The sequence below is a fragment of the Taudactylus pleione genome, unplaced genomic scaffold (assembly GCF_031769625.1).
Source record: "Taudactylus pleione unplaced genomic scaffold, aTauple2 ptg001023l, whole genome shotgun sequence".
NCBI lineage: Eukaryota > Metazoa > Chordata > Amphibia > Anura > Myobatrachidae > Taudactylus > Taudactylus pleione.
In genome coordinates this window covers 799,679-818,447 of record NW_028285424.1, presented here as the reverse complement: position 1 = coordinate 818,447, position 18,769 = coordinate 799,679, and the positions used below count along the sequence as shown (strand labels likewise).

General features: G+C 54.6%; 1 protein-coding gene across 4 annotated transcripts in view; it reads right to left on the bottom strand.

Moving 5' to 3' along the window:
- Positions 1 to 18,769, bottom strand: part of PDE2A (phosphodiesterase 2A) — a 794,043-nt gene that overhangs the window by 266,054 nt on the left and 509,220 nt on the right. For all 4 annotated transcript variants that reach the window (XM_088461174.1, XM_088461173.1, XM_088461172.1 and 1 more), the window contains one exon: positions 4,575 to 4,630. In XM_088461174.1, coding sequence (XP_088317300.1) covers positions 4,575 to 4,630 — 56 coding nt within the window. The remainder of the gene's footprint in view (positions 1 to 4,574; positions 4,631 to 18,769) is intronic.

The following is an 18,769-nucleotide window of genomic DNA, read 5'->3' as shown; positions in this document are numbered from 1 at the left end:
CTCCATATGGAGAAAGGTCCTCCTCTGTAAAGTGGTGGTGGGTTCAATCCTTCAAGAGGTGAAGAGGATGATGCATCTGGATAGGGGGAGGCTGGACGCTGTCAGTTGGTTCCGTCGGTGGGGTCAGCTGAAGCCCCCTTGAGTGGGTGGTGGATATCCTCTTCTTGTTCAGCTGGGAATCTTTTCTTCTTACACGCCCCGTAGATTTGTTGTTATTATTTTTTTATGAGAAGGTTTTGCATACATCTGCCTGGTGGTGGTAGGTAATGGTGGTTGGAAGTATTGAGTTTTGCTAAGTTTATTGTTTGATATAGAATAGGTGTTGTGTGTTTTAAATCCTTGCTTAGTTTTCCTTTGTAGGGGTTAGTTGATGTATAAGTTAGGTAATATTTGTTTGGGGAGCACAATATGAAGTAATATTATGTGTATTTAAGTTTCATTGTGGTTATGTTTATTATACTATTTATTATATTATATATATTTTATTTATGATATGTATTTGATGTTGCAAGTTTTAATAAATGAAGTATTATCATATATCTATAGCCTGCGTGTATACATCATATATCTATAGCCTGCGTGCATAAATCATATATCTATAGCCTGCGTGCATACATCATATATCTATAGCCTGCATGCATACATCATATATCTAAAGCCTGCGTGCATACATCATATAGCTATAGCCTGCGTGCATACATCATATATCTATAGCCTGCGTGCATACATCATATATCTTTAGCCTGCGTGTATACATCATATAGCTATAGCCTGCGTGCATACATCATATATCTATAGCCTGCGTGCATACATCATATATCTATAGCCTGCGTGCATACATCATATATCTATAGCCTGCATGCATACATCATATATCTATAGCCTGCGTGTATACATCATATATCTATAGCCTGCATGCATACATCATATATCTATAGCCTGCGTGCATAAATCCCCTGGGATGCATGTTGGGATGGCCTTGACACACGTTATACTGTCCCGTGTGTGTACGTTTTTTTACACGCACTAGTGTACAGCAATAGGGTGGGAAGAACTAGTAGTTCCGCAACATCTGTCAGACACTTTAGTATGGTACGTTATTGTGGATATATCACTTAGCTCAGCTACGCTCAGGCTTTGGTACATGTCAGTATACTATAGACTCTCTGTAATCCATATCATACACACAGGCTTTGGTACATGTCAGTATACAATAGACTCTCTGTAATCCATATCACACACACAGGCTTTGGTACATGTCGGTATACTATAGACTCTCTGTAATCCATATCACACACACAGGCTTTGGTACATGTCGGTATACTATAGACTCTCTGTAATCCATATCACACACACAGGCTTTGGTACATGTCGGTATACTATAGACTCTCTGTAATACATATCACACACACAGGCTTTGGTACATGTCAGTATACTATAGACTCTCTGTAATCCATATCACACACACAGGCTTTGGTACATGTCAGTATATTATAGACACTCTGTAATCCATATCACACACACAGGCTTTGGTACATGTCAGTATACTATAGACTCTCTGTAATCCATATCACACACACAGGCTTTGGTACATGTCAGTATACAATAGACTCTCTGTAATCCATATCACACACACAGGCTTTGGTACATGTCAGTATACTATAGACTCTCTGTAATCCATATCACACACACAGGCTTTGGTACATGTCAGTATACTATAGACTCTCTGTAATCCATATCACACACACAGGCTTTGGTACATGTCGGTATACTATAGACTCTCTGTAATACATATCACACACACAGGCTTTGGTACATGTCAGTATACTATAGACTCTCTGTAATCCATATCACACACACAGGCTTTGGTACATGTCAGTATATTATAGACACTCTGTAATCCATATCACACACACAGGCTTTGGTACATGTCAGTATACTATAGACTCTCTGTAATCCATATCACACACACAGGCTTTGGTACATGTCAGTATATTATAGACTCTCTGTAATCCATATCACACACACAGGATTTGGTACATGTCAGTATACTATAGACTCTCTGTAATCCATATCACACACACAGGCTTTGGTACATGTCAGTATACTATAGACTCTCTGTAATCCATATCACACACACAGGCTTTGGTACATGTCAGTATACTATAGACTCTCTGTAATCCATATCACACACACAGGCTTTGGTACATGTCAGTATACTATAGACACTCTGTGTAATCCATATCACACACACAGGCTTTGGTACATGTCAGTATACTATAGACTCTCTGTAATCCATATCACACACACAGGCTTTGGTACATGTCAGTATACTATAGACACTCTGTGTAATCCATATCACACACACAGGCTTTGGTACATGTCAGTATACTATAGACTCTCTGTAATCCATATCACACACACAGGCTTTGGTACATGTCAGTATACTATAGACTCTCTGTAATCCATATCACACACAGGCTTTGGTACATGTCAGTATATTATAGACTCTCTGTAATCCATATCACACACACAGGCTTTGGTACATGTCAGTATACTATAGACTCTCTGTAATCCATATCACACACACAGGCTTTGGTACATGTCAGTATACTATAGACTCTCTGCAATCCATATCACACACACAGGCTTTGGTACATGTCAGTATACTATAGACTCTCTGTAATCCATATCACACACACAGGCTTTGGTACATGTCAGTATACTATAGACTCTCTGTAATCCATATCACACACACAGGCTTTGGTACATGTCAGTATATTATAGACTCTCTGTAATCCATATCACACACACAGGCTTTGGTACATGTCAGTATACTATAGACACTCTGTGTAATCCATATCACACACACAGGCTTTGGTACATGTCAGTATACTATAGACTCTCTGTAATCCATGTCACACACACAGGCTTTGGTACATGTCAGTATACTATAGACTCTCTGTAATCCATATCACACACAGGCTTTGGTACATGTCAGTATATTATAGACTCTCTGTAATCCATATCACACACACAGGCTTTGGTACATGTCGGTATACTATAGACACTCTGTAATCCATATCACACACACAGGCTTTGGTACATGTCAGTATACTATAGACTCTCTGTAATCCATATCACACACACAGGCTTTGGTACATGTCAGTATACTATAGACTCTCTGTAATCCATATCACACACACAGGCTTTGGTACATGTCAGTATACTATAGACTCTCTGTAATCCATATCACACACACAGGCTTTGGTACATGTCAGTATACTATAGACTCTCTGTAATCCATATCACACACACAGGCTTTGGTACATGTCAGTATACTATAGACTCTCTGTAATCCATATCACACACACAGGCTTTGGTACATGTCAGTATACTATAGACTCTCTGTAATACATATCATACACACACAGGCTTTGGTACATGTCAGTATACTATAGACTCTCTGTAATACATATCATACACACACAGGCTTTGGTACATGTCAGTATACTATAGACTCTCTGTAATACATATCACACACACAGGCTTTGGTACATGTCAGTATACTATAGACTCTCTGTAATCCATATCACACACACAGGCTTTGGTACATGTCAGTATACTATAGACTCTCTGTAATCCATATCACACACACAGGCTTTGGTACATGTCAGTATACTATAGACTCTCTGTAATCCATATCACACACACACACAGGCTTTGGTACATGTCAGTATACTATAGACACTCTGTGTAATCCATATCACACACACAGGCTTTGGTACATGTCAGTATACTATAGACTCTCTGTAATCCATATCACACACACAGGCTTTGGTACATGTCAGTATACTATAGACACTCTGTGTAATCCATATCACACACACAGGATTTGGTACATGTCAGTATACTATAGACACTCTGTAATCCATATCACACACACAGGCTTTGGTACATGTCAGTATACTATAGACTCTCTGTAATCCATATCACACACACAGGCTTTGGTACATGTCAGTATACTATAGACTCTCTGTAATCCATATCACACACACAGGCTTTGGTACATGTCAGTATACTATAGACTCTCTGTAATCCATATCACACACACAGGCTTTGGTACATGTCAGTATACTATAGACTCTCTGTAATCCATATCACACACACAGGCTTTGGTACATGTCAGTATACTATAGACTCTCTGTAATCCATATCACACACACAGGTTTTGGTACATGTCAGAATACTATAGACTCTCTGTAATCCATATCACACACACAGGCTTTGGTACATGTCGGTATACTATAGACTCTCTGTAATCCATATCACACACACAGGCTTTGGTACATGTCAGTATACTATAGACTCTCTGTAATACATATCACACACACAGGCTTTGGTACATGTCAGAATACTATAGACTCTCTGTAATCCATATCACACACACAGGCTTTGGTACATGTCAGTATACTATAGACTCTCTGTAATCCATATCACACACAGGCTTTGGTACATGTCAGTATACTATAGACTCTCTGTAATCCATATCACACACAGATCGGGGAACTCACCAGTATAAGGCAGAGAACGCGGCCACTGTCCGGCTCTAGGAGTGGGATAATCAGCACTGTAACACACAGGAGAAGACACCTGTCAGCAATTTATACTTCACACCTGATATGATCAAGGATTATTCATATGTGTAACAGGATCAGTAAATTGAATAATTACTTCTTTGTAATATTTTATCAAACTATTCCTGGGAAGTAAATTGTTGAAACGGGATTTGATCAACTAAAAGTTCCTCATTAAGGGCCTTACACAGAGGAGGAGGCTGCTGAATCTGTTTGTGGAGGTGCGGCACTGACATAGAGGAGGAGGCTGCTGAATCTGTTTGCGGAGGCGCGGCACTGACACAGAGGAGGAGGCTGCTGCCTCTGTTTGCGGAGGCGCGGCACTGACACAGAGGAGGAGGAGCGGCACTGACACAGAGAAGGAGGCAGCTGCGTCTGTTTGTAGAGGCGCGGCAATGACACAGAGGCGGAGGCTGCTGCGTCTGTTTGCGGAGGCGCGGCACTGACACAGAGAAGGGGGTTGCTGCGTCTGTTTGTGGAGGCGCGGCAATGACACAGAGGCGGAGGCTGCTGCGTCTGTTTGTGGAGGCGCTGCACTGACACAGAGAAGGAGGCTGCTGCATCTGTTTGCGGAGGCGCGGCAATGACACAGAGATGGAGACTGTGGCGTCTGTTTGCGGTGGCACGGCACTGACACAGAGGAGGAGGCTGCTGCATCTGTTTGCGGAGGCGCGGCACTGACACAGAGATGGAAGCTGTTGCGTCTGTTTGCGGAGGCGCGGCAATGACACAGAGGCAGAGGATGCTGCATCTGTTTGCGGAGGCGCGGCACTGACACAGAGAAGGAGGCTGCTGCATCTGTTTGCGGAGGCGCGGCACTGACACAGAGAAGGAGGCTGCTGCATCTGTTTGCGGAGGCGCGGCACTGACACAGAGAAGGAGGCTGCTGCATCTGTTTGCGGAGGCGCGGCACTGACACAGAGAAGGAGGCTGCTGCATCTGTTTGCGGAGGCGCGGCACTGACACAGAGGTGGAGTCTGTGGCATCTGTTTGCGGAGGCGCGGCACTGACACAGAGGAGGAGGCTGCTGAATCTGTTTGCGGAGGTGCGGCACTGACACAGAGGAGGAGGCTGCTGAATCTGTTTGCGGAGGCGGGGCACTGACACAGAGGCGGAGGCTGCTGTGTCTGTTTGCGGAGGCGTGGCACTGACACAGAGGAGGAGGCTGCTGCGTCTGTTTGCGGAGGCGCGGCACTGACACAGAGGTGGAGACGGTTGAGACTGTTTGCAGAGGCGCGGCACTGACATAGAGGAGGAGGCTGCTGCGTCTGTTTGCGGAGGCGTGGCACTGACACAGAGGAGGAGGCTGCTGCATCTGTTTGCGGAGGCGCGGCACTGACACAGAGGCGGAGGCGCGGCACTGACACAGAAGTGGAGACAGTTGTGTCTGTTTGCGGAGGCGCGGCAATGACACAGAGGCGGAGGCTGCTGCGTCTGTTTGCGGAGGCGCGGCACTGACACAGAGAAGGAGGCTGCTGCATCTATTTGCGGAGGCGCGGCACTGACACAGAGGAGGAGGCTGCTGCCTCTGTTTGCGGAGGCGCGGCACTGACACAGAGGAGGAGGCACGGCACTGACACAGAGAAGGAGGCTGCTGCGTCTGTTTGTGGAGGCGCGGCAATGACACAGGCGGAGGCTGCTGCGTCTGTTTGCGGAGGCACGGCACTGACATAGAGGTGGAGACAGTTGCGTCTGTTTGCGGAGGCGTGGCACTGACCCAGAGGCGGAGGCTGCAGCCTCTGTTTGCGGAGGCGCGGCACTGACACAGAGGCGGAGGCGCGGCACTGACAAAGAGGTGGAGACAGTTGCGTCGGCACGGCACTGACACAGAGGAGTAGGCTGCTGCATCTGTTTGCGGATGCGCGGCACTGGCACAGAGGCAGAGGCTGCTTCTTCTGTTTGCGGAGGTGTCGTACTGACACAGAGGAGGAGGCTGCTGCCTCTGTTTGCGGAGGCACGGCAATGACACAGAGGCGGAGGCTGCTGCGTCTGTTTGCGGAGGCGCGGCACTGACACAGAGAAGGAGGCTGCTGCGTCTGTTTGCGGAGGCGTGGCACTGACACAGAGGAGGAGGCTGCTGCCTGTTTGCGGAGGCGCGGCACTGACACAGAGGAGGAGGCGCGGCACTGACACAGAGAAGGAGGCTGCTGCGTCTGTTTGTGGAGGCGCGGCAATGACACAGAGGCGGAGGCTGCTGCGTCTGTTTGCGGAGGCGCGGCACTGACACAGAGAATGAGGCTGCTGCATCTGTTTGCGGAGGCGCGGCACTGACACAGAGAAGGAGGCTGCTGCATCTGTTTGCGGAGGCGCGGCACTGACATAGAGATGGAGGCTATTGCATCTGTTTGCGGAGGCGCGGCACTGACACAGAGAAGGAGGCTGCTGCATCTGTTTGCGGAGGCGCGGCACTGACACAGAGAAGGAGGCTGCTGCATCTGTATGCGGAGGCGCGGCACTGACACAGAGGTGGAGACAGTTGCGTCTGTTTGCGGAGGCGCGGAACTGACACAGAGGAGGAGGCTGCTGCATCTGTTTGCGGAGGCGCGGCACTGACACAGAGGTGGAGACTGTGGCGTCTGTTTGCGGAGTTGCGGCACTGACCCAGAGGAAGAGGCTGCTGAATCTGTTTGCGGAGGCGCGGCACTGACATAGAGATGGAGGCTGTTGCGTCTGTTTGCGGAGGCGCGGCACTGACACAGAGGTGGAGGCTGCTTCTTCTGTTTGCGGAGGTATCGTACTGACACAGAGGAGGAGGCTGCTGCATCTGTTTGCGGAGGCGCGGCACTGACACAAAGGAGGAGGCTGCTGCGTCTGTTTGCGGAGGCACGGCACTGACACAGAGGCGGAGGCTGCTGAATCTGTTTGTGGAGGCGCGGCACTGACACAGAGGTGGAGACCGTTGCATCTGTTTGCGGAGGCGGGGCACTGACACAGAGGCGGAGGCTGCTGCCTCTGTTTGCGGAGGCACGGCACTGACACAGAGGCGGAGGCGCGGCACTGACACAGAGGTGGAGATGGTTGCGTCTGTTTGCGGAGGCACGGCACTGACACAGAGGAGGAGGCTGCTGCCTCTGTTTGCGGAGGCGGGGCACTGACCCAGAGGCAGAGGCTGCAGCCTCAGTTTGCGGAGGCACGGCACTGACACAGAGGCGGAGGCACGGCACTGACACAGAGGTGGAGACGGTTGCGTCTGTTTGCGGAGGCACGGCACTGACACAGAGGAGGAGGCTGCTGCCTCTGTTTGTGGAGGCGCAGCAATGACACAGAGGCGGAGGCGGCTGCGTCTGTTTGCGGAGGCGCGGCACTGACACAGAGAAGGAGGCTGCTGCATCTGTTTGCGGAGGCGCGGCAATGACACAGAGAAGGAGGCTGTTGCGTCTGTTTGCGGAGGCGCGGCACTGACACAGAGGCGGAGGCTGCTGTGTCTGTTTGCGGAGGCGCGGCACTGACACAGAGGTGGAGACAGTTGCGTCTGTTTGCGGAGGCGCGGCACTGACATAGAGGAGGAGGCTGCTGCATCTGTTTGCGGAGGCGCGGCACTGACACAGAGGTGGAGACTGTGGCGTCTGTTTGTGGAGGCGTGGCACTGACACAGAGGAGGAGGCGTCTGAATCTGTTTGCGAAGGTGGGACACTGACACAGAGGCGGAGGCTGCTGTGTCTGTTTGCGGAGGAGCGGCACTGACAGAGGTGGAGACAGTTGCGTCTGTTTGCGGAGGCGCGGCACTGACACAGAGGAGGAGGCTGCTGCATCTGTTTGCGGAGGCGCGGCACTGACACAGAGGAAGAGGCTGCTGCATCTGTTTGCGGAGGCGGGGCAGTGACACAGAGGAGGAGGCTGCTGCATCTGTTTGCGGAGGTGTCGTACTGACACAGAGGTGGAGACGGTTGAGTCTGTTTGCAAAAGCGTGGCACTGACACAGAGGAGGAGGCTGCTGCGTCCTTTTGCGGAGGCACGGCACTGACACAGAGGCGGAGGCGCGGCACTGACACAGAAGTGGAGACAGTTGCGTCTGTTTGCGGAGGCGTGGCAATGACACAGAGGCGGAGGCTGCTGCGTCTGTTTGCGGAGGCGCGGCACTGACACAGAGAAGGAGGCTGCTGCATCTGTTTGCGGAGGCGCGGCACTGACACAGAGGAGGAGGCTGCTGCATCTGTTTGCGGAGGCGCGGCACTGACACAGAGGCGGAGGCGCGGCACTGACACAGAAGTGGAGACAGTTGTGTCTGTTTGCGGAGGCGCGGCAATGACACAGAGGCGGAGGCTGCTGCGTCTGTTTGCGGAGGCGCGGCACTGACACAGAGGAGGCTGCTGCATCTGTTTGCGGAGGCGCGGCACTGATAAAGAGGAGGAGGCTGCTGCCTCTGTTTGCGGAGGCGCGGCACTGACACAGAGGAGGAGGCACGGCACTGACACAGAGAAGGAGGCTGCTGCGTCTGTTTGTGGAGGCGCGGCAATGACACAGGCGGAGGCTGCTGCGTCTGTTTGCGGAGGCACGGCACTGACATAGAGGTGGAGACAGTTGCGTCTGTTTGCGGAGGCGTGGCACTGACCCAGAGGCGGAGGCTGCAGCCTCTGTTTGCGGAGGCGCGGCACTGACACAGAGGCGGAGACGCGGCACTGACAAAGAGGTGGAGACAGTTGCGTCCGCACGGCACTGACACAGAGGAGTAGGCTGCTGCATCTGTTTGCGGATGCGCGGCACTGGCACAGAGGCAGAGGCTGCTTCTTCTGTTTGCGGAGGTGTCGTACTGACACAGAGGAGGAGGCTGCTGCCTCTGTTTGCGGAGGCACGGCAATGACACAGAGGCGGAGGCTGCTGCGTCTGTTTGCGGAGGCGCGGCACTGACACAGAGAAGGAGGCTGCTGCGTCTGTTTGCGGAGGCGTGGCACTGACACAGAGGAGGAGGCTGCTGCCTGTTTGCGGAGGCGCGGCACTGACACAGAGGAGGAGGCGCGGCACTGACACAGAGAAGGAGGCTGCTGCGTCTGTTTGTGGAGGCGCGGCAATGACACAGAGGCGGAGGCTGCTGCGTCTGTTTGCGGAGGCGCGGCACTGACACAGAGAATGAGGCTGCTGCATCTGTTTGCGGAGGCGCGGCACTGACACAGAGAAGGAGGCTGCTGCATCTGTTTGCGGAGGCGCGGCACTGACATAGAGATGGAGGCTATTGCATCTGTTTGCGGAGGCGCGGCACTGACACAGAGAAGGAGGCTGCTGCATCTGTTTGCGGAGGCGCGGCACTGACACAGAGAAGGAGGCTGCTGCATCTGTTTGCGGAGGCGCGGCACTGACACAGAGGTGGAGACAGTTGCGTCTGTTTGCGGAGGCGCGGAACTGACACAGAGGAGGAGGCTGCTGCATCTGTTTGCGGAGGCTCGGCACTGACACAGAGGTGGAGACTGTGGCGTCTGTTTGCGGAGTTGCGGCACTGACCCAGAGGAAGAGGCTGCTGAATCTGTTTGCGGAGGCGCGGCACTGACATAGAGATGGAGGCTGTTGCGTCTGTTTGCGGAGGCGCGGCACTGACACAGAGGTGGAGGCTGCTTCTTCTGTTTGCGGAGGAATCGTACTGACACAGAGGAGGAGGCTGCTGCATCTGTTTGCGGAGGCGCGGCACTGACACAAAGGAGGAGGCTGCTGCGTCTGTTTGCGGAGGCACGGCACTGACACAGAGGCGGAGGCTGCTGAATCTGTTTGTGGAGGCGCGGCACTGACACAGAGGTGGAGACCGTTGCATCTGTTTGCGGAGGCGGGGCACTGACACAGAGGCGGAGGCTGCTGCCTCTGTTTGCGGAGGCACGGCACTGACACAGAGGCGGAGGCGCGGCACTGACACAGAGGTGGAGATGGTTGCGTCTGTTTGCGGAGGCACGGCACTGACACAGAGGAGGAGGCTGCTGCCTCTGTTTGCGGAGGTGGGGCACTGACCCAGAGGCAGAGGCTGCAGCCTCAGTTTGCGGAGGCACGGCACTGACACAGAGGCGGAGGCACGGCACTGACACAGAGGTGGAGACGGTTGCGTCTGTTTGCGGAGGCACGGCACTGACACAGAGGAGGAGGCTGCTGCCTCTGTTTGTGGAGGCGCAGCAATGACACAGAGGCGGAGGCGGCTGCGTCTGTTTGCGGAGGCGCGGCACTGACACAGAGAATGAGGCTGCTGCATCTGTTTGCGGAGGCGCGGCACTGACACAGAGAAGGAGGCTGCTGCATCTGTTTGCGGAGGCGCGGCTCAGACATAGAGATGGAGGCTATTGCATCTGTTTGCGGAGGCGCGGCACTGACACAGAGAAGGAGGCTGCTGCATCTGTTTGCGGAGGCGCGGCACTGACACAGAGAAGGAGGCTGCTGCATCTGTTTGCGGAGGCGCGGCACTGACACAGAGGTGGAGACCGTTGCATCTGTTTGCGGAGGCGGGGCACTGACACAGAGGCGGAGGCTGCTGCCTCTGTTTACGGAGGCACGGCACTGACACAGAGGCGGAGGCGCGGCACTGACACAGAGGTGGAGATGGTTGCGTCTGTTTGCGGAGGCACGGCACTGACACAGAGGAGGAGGCTGCTGCCTCTGTTTGCGGAGGCGGGGCACTGACCCAGAGGCAGAGGCTGCAGCCTCAGTTTGCGGAGGCACGGCACTGACACAGAGGCGGAGGCACGGCACTGACACAGAGGTGGAGACGGTTGCGTCTGTTTGCGGAGGCACGGCACTGACACAGAGGAGGAGGCTGCTGCCTCTGTTTGTGGAGGCGCAGCAATGACACAGAGGCGGAGGCTGCTGCGTCTGTTTGCGGAGGCGCGGCACTGACACAGAGAATGAGGCTGCTGCATCTGTTTGCGGAGGCGCGGCACTGACACAGAGAAGGAGGCTGCTGCATCTGTTTGCGGAGGCGCGGCTCAGACATAGAGATGGAGGCTATTGCATCTGTTTGCGGAGGCGCGGCACTGACACAGAGAAGGAGGCTGCTGCATCTGTTTGCGGAGGCGCGGCACTGACACAGAGAAGGAGGCTGCTGCATCTGTTTGCGGAGGCGCGGCACTGACACAGAGGTGGAGACAGTTGCGTCTGTTTGCGGAGGCGCGGAACTGACACAGAGGAGGAGGCTGCTGCATCTGTTTGCGGAGGCGCGGCACTGACACAGAGGTGGAGACTGTGGCGTCTGTTGGCGGAGGCGCGGCACTGACACAGAGGAGGAGGCTGCTGAATCTGTTTGCGGAAGCGCGGCACTGACATAAAGATGGAGGCTGTTGCGTCTGTTTGCTGAGGCGCGGCACTGACACAGAGGTGGAGGCTGCTTCTTCTGTTTGCGGAGGAATCGTACTGACACAGAGGAGGAGGCTGCTGCATCTGTTTGCGGAGGCGCGGCACTGACACAAAGGAGGAGGCTGCTGCATCTGTTTGCGGAGGCACGGCACTGACACAGAGGCGGAGGCTGCTGAATCTGTTTGTGGAGGCGCGGCACTGACACAGAGGCGGAGGCGCGGCACTGACACAGAGGTGGAGACGGTTGCGTCTGTTTGCGGAGGCACGGCACTGACACAGAGGAGGAGGCTGCTGCCTCTGTTTGCGGAGGCGGGGCACTGACCCAGAGGCAGAGGCTGCAGCCTCTGTTTGCGGAGGCACAGCACTGACACAGAGGAGGAGGCTGCTGCGTCTGTTTGCGGAGGTACGGCACTGACACAGAGGAGGAGGCACGGCACTGACACAGAGGAGGAGGCTGCTGCCTCTGTTTGTGGAGGCGCAGCAATGACACAGAGGCGGAGGCTGCTGCGTCTGTTTGCGGAGGCGCGGCACTGACACAGAGAATGAGGCTGCTGCATCTGTTTGCGGAGGCGCGGCACTGACACAGAGAAGGAGGCTGCTGCATCTGTTTGCGGAGGCGCGGCTCAGGCATAGAGATGGAGGCTATTGCATCTGTTTGCGGAGGCGCGGCACTGACACAGAGAAGGAGGCTGCTGCATCTGTTTGCGGAGGCGCGGCACTGACACAGAGAAGGAGGCTGCTGCATCTGTTTGCGGAGGCGCGGCACTGACACAGAGGTGGAGACAGTTGCGTCTGTTTGCGGAGGCGCGGAACTGACACAGAGGAGGAGGCTGCTGCATCTGTTTGCGGAGGCGCGGCACTGACACAGAGGTGGAGACTGTGGCGTCTGTTTGCGGAGGCGCGGCACTGACACAGAGGAGGAGGCTGCTGAATCTGTTTGCGGAGGCGCGGCACTGACATAAAGATGGAGGCTGTTGCGTCTGTTTGCTGAGGCGCGGCACTGACACAGAGGTGGAGGCTGCTTCTTCTGTTTGCGGAGGAATCGTACTGACACAGAGGAGGAGGCTGCTGCATCTGTTTGCGGAGGCGCGGCACTGACACAAAGGAGGAGGCTGCTGCATCTGTTTGCGGAGGCACGGCACTGACACAGAGGCGGAGGCTGCTGAATCTGTTTGTGGAGGCGCGGCACTGACACAGAGGCGGAGGCGCGGCACTGACACAGAGGTGGAGACGGTTGCGTCTGTTTGCGGAGGCACGGCACTGACACAGAGGAGGAGGCTGCTGCCTCTGTTTGCGGAGGCGGGGCACTGACCCAGAGGCAGAGGCTGCAGCCTCTGTTTGCGGAGGCACAGCACTGACACAGAGGCGGAGGCACGGCACTGAAACAGAGGTGGAGACGGTTGCGTCTGTTTGCGGAGGCACGGCACTGACACAGAGGAGGAGGCTGCTGCCTCTGTTTGCGGAGGCACGGCAATGACACAGAGGCGGAGGCTGCTGCATCTGTTTGCGGAGGCGCGGCACTGACACAGAGGAGGAGGCTGCTGCGTCTGTTTGCGGAGGTACGGCACTGACACAGAGGAGGAGGCGTGGCACTGACACAGAGAAGGAGGCTGCTGCATCTGTTTGTGGAGGCGCGGCAATGACACAGAGGCGGAGGCTGCTGCGTCTGTTTGCGGAGGCGCGGCACTGACACAGAGAAGGAGGCTGCTGCATCTGTTTGCGGAGGCGCGGCACTGACATAGAGATGGAGGCTGTTGCGTCTGTTTGCGGAGGCGCGGTACTGACACAGAGGCGGAGGATGCTGCATCTGTTTGCGGAGGCGCGGCACTGACACAGAGGAGGAGGCGTGGCACTGACACAGAGAAGGAGGCTGCTGCATCTTTTTGTGGAGGCGCGACAATGACACAGAGGCGGAGGCTGCTGCGTCTGTTTGCGGAGGCGCGGCACTGAAACAGAGAAGGAGGCTGCTGCATCTGTTTGCGGATGCGCGGCACTGACACAGAGGCAGAGGATGCTGCATCTGTTTGCGGAGGCGTGGCACTGACACAGAGGAGTAGGCTGCTGCGTCTGTTTGCGGAGGCGCGGCACTGACAGAGGCGGAGGCTGCTTCTTCTGTTTGCGGAGGTGTCGTACTGACATAGAGGAGGAGGCTGCTGCCTCTGTTTGCAGAGGCGCGGCAATGACACAGAGGCGGAGGCTGCTGCATCTGTTTGCGGAGGCGCGGCACTGACACAGAGGAGGAGGCTGCTGCGTCTGTTTGCGGAGGTACGGCACTGACACAGAGGAGGAGGCGTGGCACTGACACAGAGAAGGAGGCTGCTGCATCTGTTTGTGGAGGCGCGGCAATGACACAGAGGCGGAGGCTGCTGCGTCTGTTTGCGGAGGCGCGGCACTGACACAGAGAAGGAGGCTGCTGCATCTGTTTGCGGAGGCGCGGCACTGACATAGAGATGGAGGCTGTTGCGTCTGTTTGCGGAGGCGCGGTACTGACACAGAGGCGGAGGATGCTGCATCTGTTTGCGGAGGCGCGGCACTGACACAGAGGAGGAGGCTGCTCCGTCTGTTTGCGGAGGCACGGCACTGACACAGAGAAGGAGGCTGCTGCATCTTTTTGTGGAGGCGCGACAATGACACAGAGGCGGAGGCTGCTGCGTCTGTTTGCGGAGGCGCGGCACTGAAACAGAGAAGGAGGCTGCTGCATCTGTTTGCGGATGCGCGGCACTGACACAGAGGCAGAGGATGCTGCATCTGTTTGCGGAGGCGTGGCACTGACACAGAGGAGTAGGCTGCTGCGTCTGTTTGCGGAGGCGCGGCACTGACAGAGGCGGAGGCTGCTTCTTCTGTTTGCGGAGGTGTCGTACTGACATAGAGGAGGAGGCTGCTGCCTCTGTTTGCAGAGGCGCGGCAATGACACAGAGGCGGAGGCTGCTGCGTCTGTTTGCGGAGGCGCGGCACTGACACACAGAAGGAGGCTGCTGCATCTGTTTGCCGAGGCGCGGCACTGACACAGAGGAGGAGGCTGCTGCCTCTGTTTGCGGAGGCGCGGCACTGACACAGAGGAGGAGGCACGGCACTGACACAGAGAAGGAGGCTGCTGCGTCTGTTTGTGGAGGCGCGGCAATGACACAGAGGCGGAGGCTGCTGCGTCTGTTTGCGGAGGCGTGGCACTGACACAGAGAAGGAGGCTGCTGCATCTGTTTGCGGAGGCGCGGCACTGACACAGAGAAGGAGGCTGCTGCATCTGTTTGTGGAGGCGCGGCACTGACATAGAGATGGAGGCTGTTGCGTCTGTTTGCGGAGGCGCGGCACTGATACAGAGGCGGAAGCTGCTGCGTCTGTTTGTGGAGGCGCAGCACTGACACAGAGGCGGAGGCTGCTGCATCTGTTTGCGGAGGTGTCGTACTGACACAAAGGAGGAGGCTGCTGCGTCTGTTTGCGGAGGCGCGGCACTGACCCAGAGGCGGAGGTGCGGCACTGACACAGAGGTGGAGGCTGCTGCGTCTGAGCATGACCGCTGTGGCTCTGCGATTGGGAACGCAGCTGCTATCACTGACACTCCCATAACTCACCCGCTTTTTTGTGTTCACTTCAGGCCCCCTCCCAGGCACTATCCAGATACGCCCATCACTTTGCCGCCCCATTTCTGATACCGTCTCTCCCAATCACATGGAATCATTGAGCGCTGTGTATCACATGCATCATGCGCAGTGACAAATAATCACGTCTACGTAAATATCGGCATTGCGTTTGAATAGCGTGCACCTGTCTAAGGGGCGGGTTCTGAGTTGGGAGTAAATAAGTAACTGTGCCCCTGGGTAACGCCGCGTTGCGCTGCACTGCGCGGGGGTAGATGTAAGATGTGCGGAGAGTGTAAGGCCGGGTGCACATTAGAAGATATATTGGACAATATACCGTGCCGACGCGGATCATAATGACATATCGTCCATATCGTCTTGTGTGTGCGCACAATCGCACATGAACCTACGTCCTCAGTGACCTCGTCCCATCGGCTGCGCTGAACCAGATGGGAAGACGTCGCTGGCGGCAGCATGTAGTTACGTGGAGGGTGGAAGGCTATATCATGAGGTCATTAACCCGGATCGTGCAGTGTGTACGGCTGCCCGCTATATCATTCCATCAGGCCGCGGGTCAGCTGGGATACACATCGTTCTGAGGACCCAGCCTTAGATTAGGGAGGGACGTGTCCTAGCTCAGGTCTATAATGCAGTGTAATGATAAAGCTGTCCAGCATTAGTGGGCTACCTGCAGAAGCTGCAAGTATTTACCCTGCACGCAAGGAACAGATTAACAATGGTGCGGATGGGATCACAGCCCCAGGCCTCCACATAAAAATAGGCCCATCATCATGACAGCATGATAATGACCAGCCACCCAGGTGTCACACTGTCGGCCATAAAGCAGAAGTAGTACAATTGTATTTCTATTTTCCTCACAAAATAACGCCATTCTTTATTTAGGGAGACATTGAGGCTACCAGTGTAATGCATACACCCGCACAGCCCTAGTCACACCTACAATAACACTGGCCACACCCACACAGCCCTAGTCACACCTACAATAACACTGGCCACACCCACACAGCCCTAGTCACACCTACAATAACACTGGCCACACCCGCACAGCCCTAGTCACACCTACAATAACACTGGCCACACCCGCACAGCCCTAGTCACACCTACAATAACACTGGCCACACCTGCACAGCCCTAGTCACACCTACAATAACACTGGCCACACCCGCACAGCCCTAGTCACACCTACAATAACACTGGCCACAACCACACAGTAGTCACACCTACAATAACACTGGCCACACCCACACAGCCCTAGTCACCCCTACAATAACACTGGCCACACCCGCACAGCCCTAGTCACACCTACAATAACACTGGCCACACCTGCACAGCCCTAGTCACACCTACAATAACACTGGCCACACCCGCACAGCCCTAGTCACACCTACAATAACACTGGCCACACCTGCACAGCCCTAGTCACACCTACAATAACACTGGCCACACCTGCACAGCCCTAGTCACACCTACAATAACACTGGCCACACCCGCACAGCCCTAGTCACACCTACAATAACACTGGCCACAACCACACAGTAGTCACACCTACAATAACACTGGCCACACCCACACAGCCCTAGTCACACCTACAATAACACTGGCCACACCCGCACAGCCCTAGTCACACCTACAATAACACTGGCCACACCCGCACAGCCCTAGTCACACCTACAATAACACTGGCCACATCCACACAGCACTAGTCACACCTACAATAACACTGGCCACACCCGCACAGCCCTAGTCACACCTACAATAACACTGGCCACACCCGCACAGCCCTAGTCACACCTACAATAACACTGGCCACACCCGCACAGCCCTAGTCACACCTACAATAACACTGGCCACACCCGCACAGCCCTAGTCACACCTACAATAACACTGGCCACACCCGCACAGCCCTAGTCACACCTACAATAACACTGGCCACACCCGCACAGCACTAGTCACACCTACAATAACACTGGCCACACCCGCACAGCCCTAGTCACACCTACAATAACACTGGCCACACCCGCACAGCCCTAGTCACACCTACAATAACACTGGCCACACCCGCACAGCCCTAGTCACACCTACAATAACACTGGCCACACCCGCACAGCCCTAGTCACACCTACAATAACACTGGCCACACCCGCACAGCCCTAGTCACACCTACAATAACACTGGCCACACCCGCACAGCCCTAGTCACACCTACAATAACACTGGCCACACCCACACAGCCCTAGTCACACCTACAATAACACTGGCCACATCCACACAGCACTAGTCACACCTACAATAACACTGGCCACATCCACACAGCCCTAGTCACACCTACAATAACACTGGCCACACCCGCACAGCCCTAGTCACACCTACAATAACACTGGCCACACCCGCACAGCCCTAGTCACACCTACAATAACACTGGCCACACCCGCACAGCCCTAGTCACACCTACAATAACACTGGCCACACCCGCACAGCCCTAGTCACACCTACAATAACACTGGCCACACCCGCACAGCCCTAGTCACACCTACAATAACACTGGCCACACCCGCACAGCCCTAGTCACACCTACAATAACACTGGCCACACCCGCACAGCCCTAGTCACACCTACAATAACACTGGCCACACCCGCACAGCCCTAGTCACACCTACAATAACACTGGCCACACCCGCACAGCCCTAGTCACACCTACAATAACACTGGCCACACCCGCACAGCCCTAGTCACACCTACAATAACACTGGCCACACCCGCACAGCCCTAGTCACACCTACAATAACACTGGCCACACCCACACAGCCCTAGTCACACCTACAATAACACTGGCCACACCCACACAGCCCTAGTCACACCTACAATAACACTGGCCACATCCACACAGCACTAGTCACACCTACAATAACACTGGCCACATCCACACAGCCCTAGTCACACCTACAATAACACTGGCCACACCCGCACAGCCCTAGTCACACCTACAATAACACTGGCCACACCCGCACAGCCCTAGTCACACCTACAATAACACTGGCCACACCTGCACAGCCCTAGTCACACCTACAATAACACTGGTGAGCACAGCCCTAGTCACACCTACAATAACACTGGCCACACCCGCACAGCCCTAGTCACACCTACATTAACACTGGCCACACCCGCACAGCCCTAGTCACACCTACAATAACACTGGCCACACCCGCACAGCCCTAGTCACACCTACAATAACACTGGCCACACCCGCACAGCCCTAGTCACACCTACAATAACACTG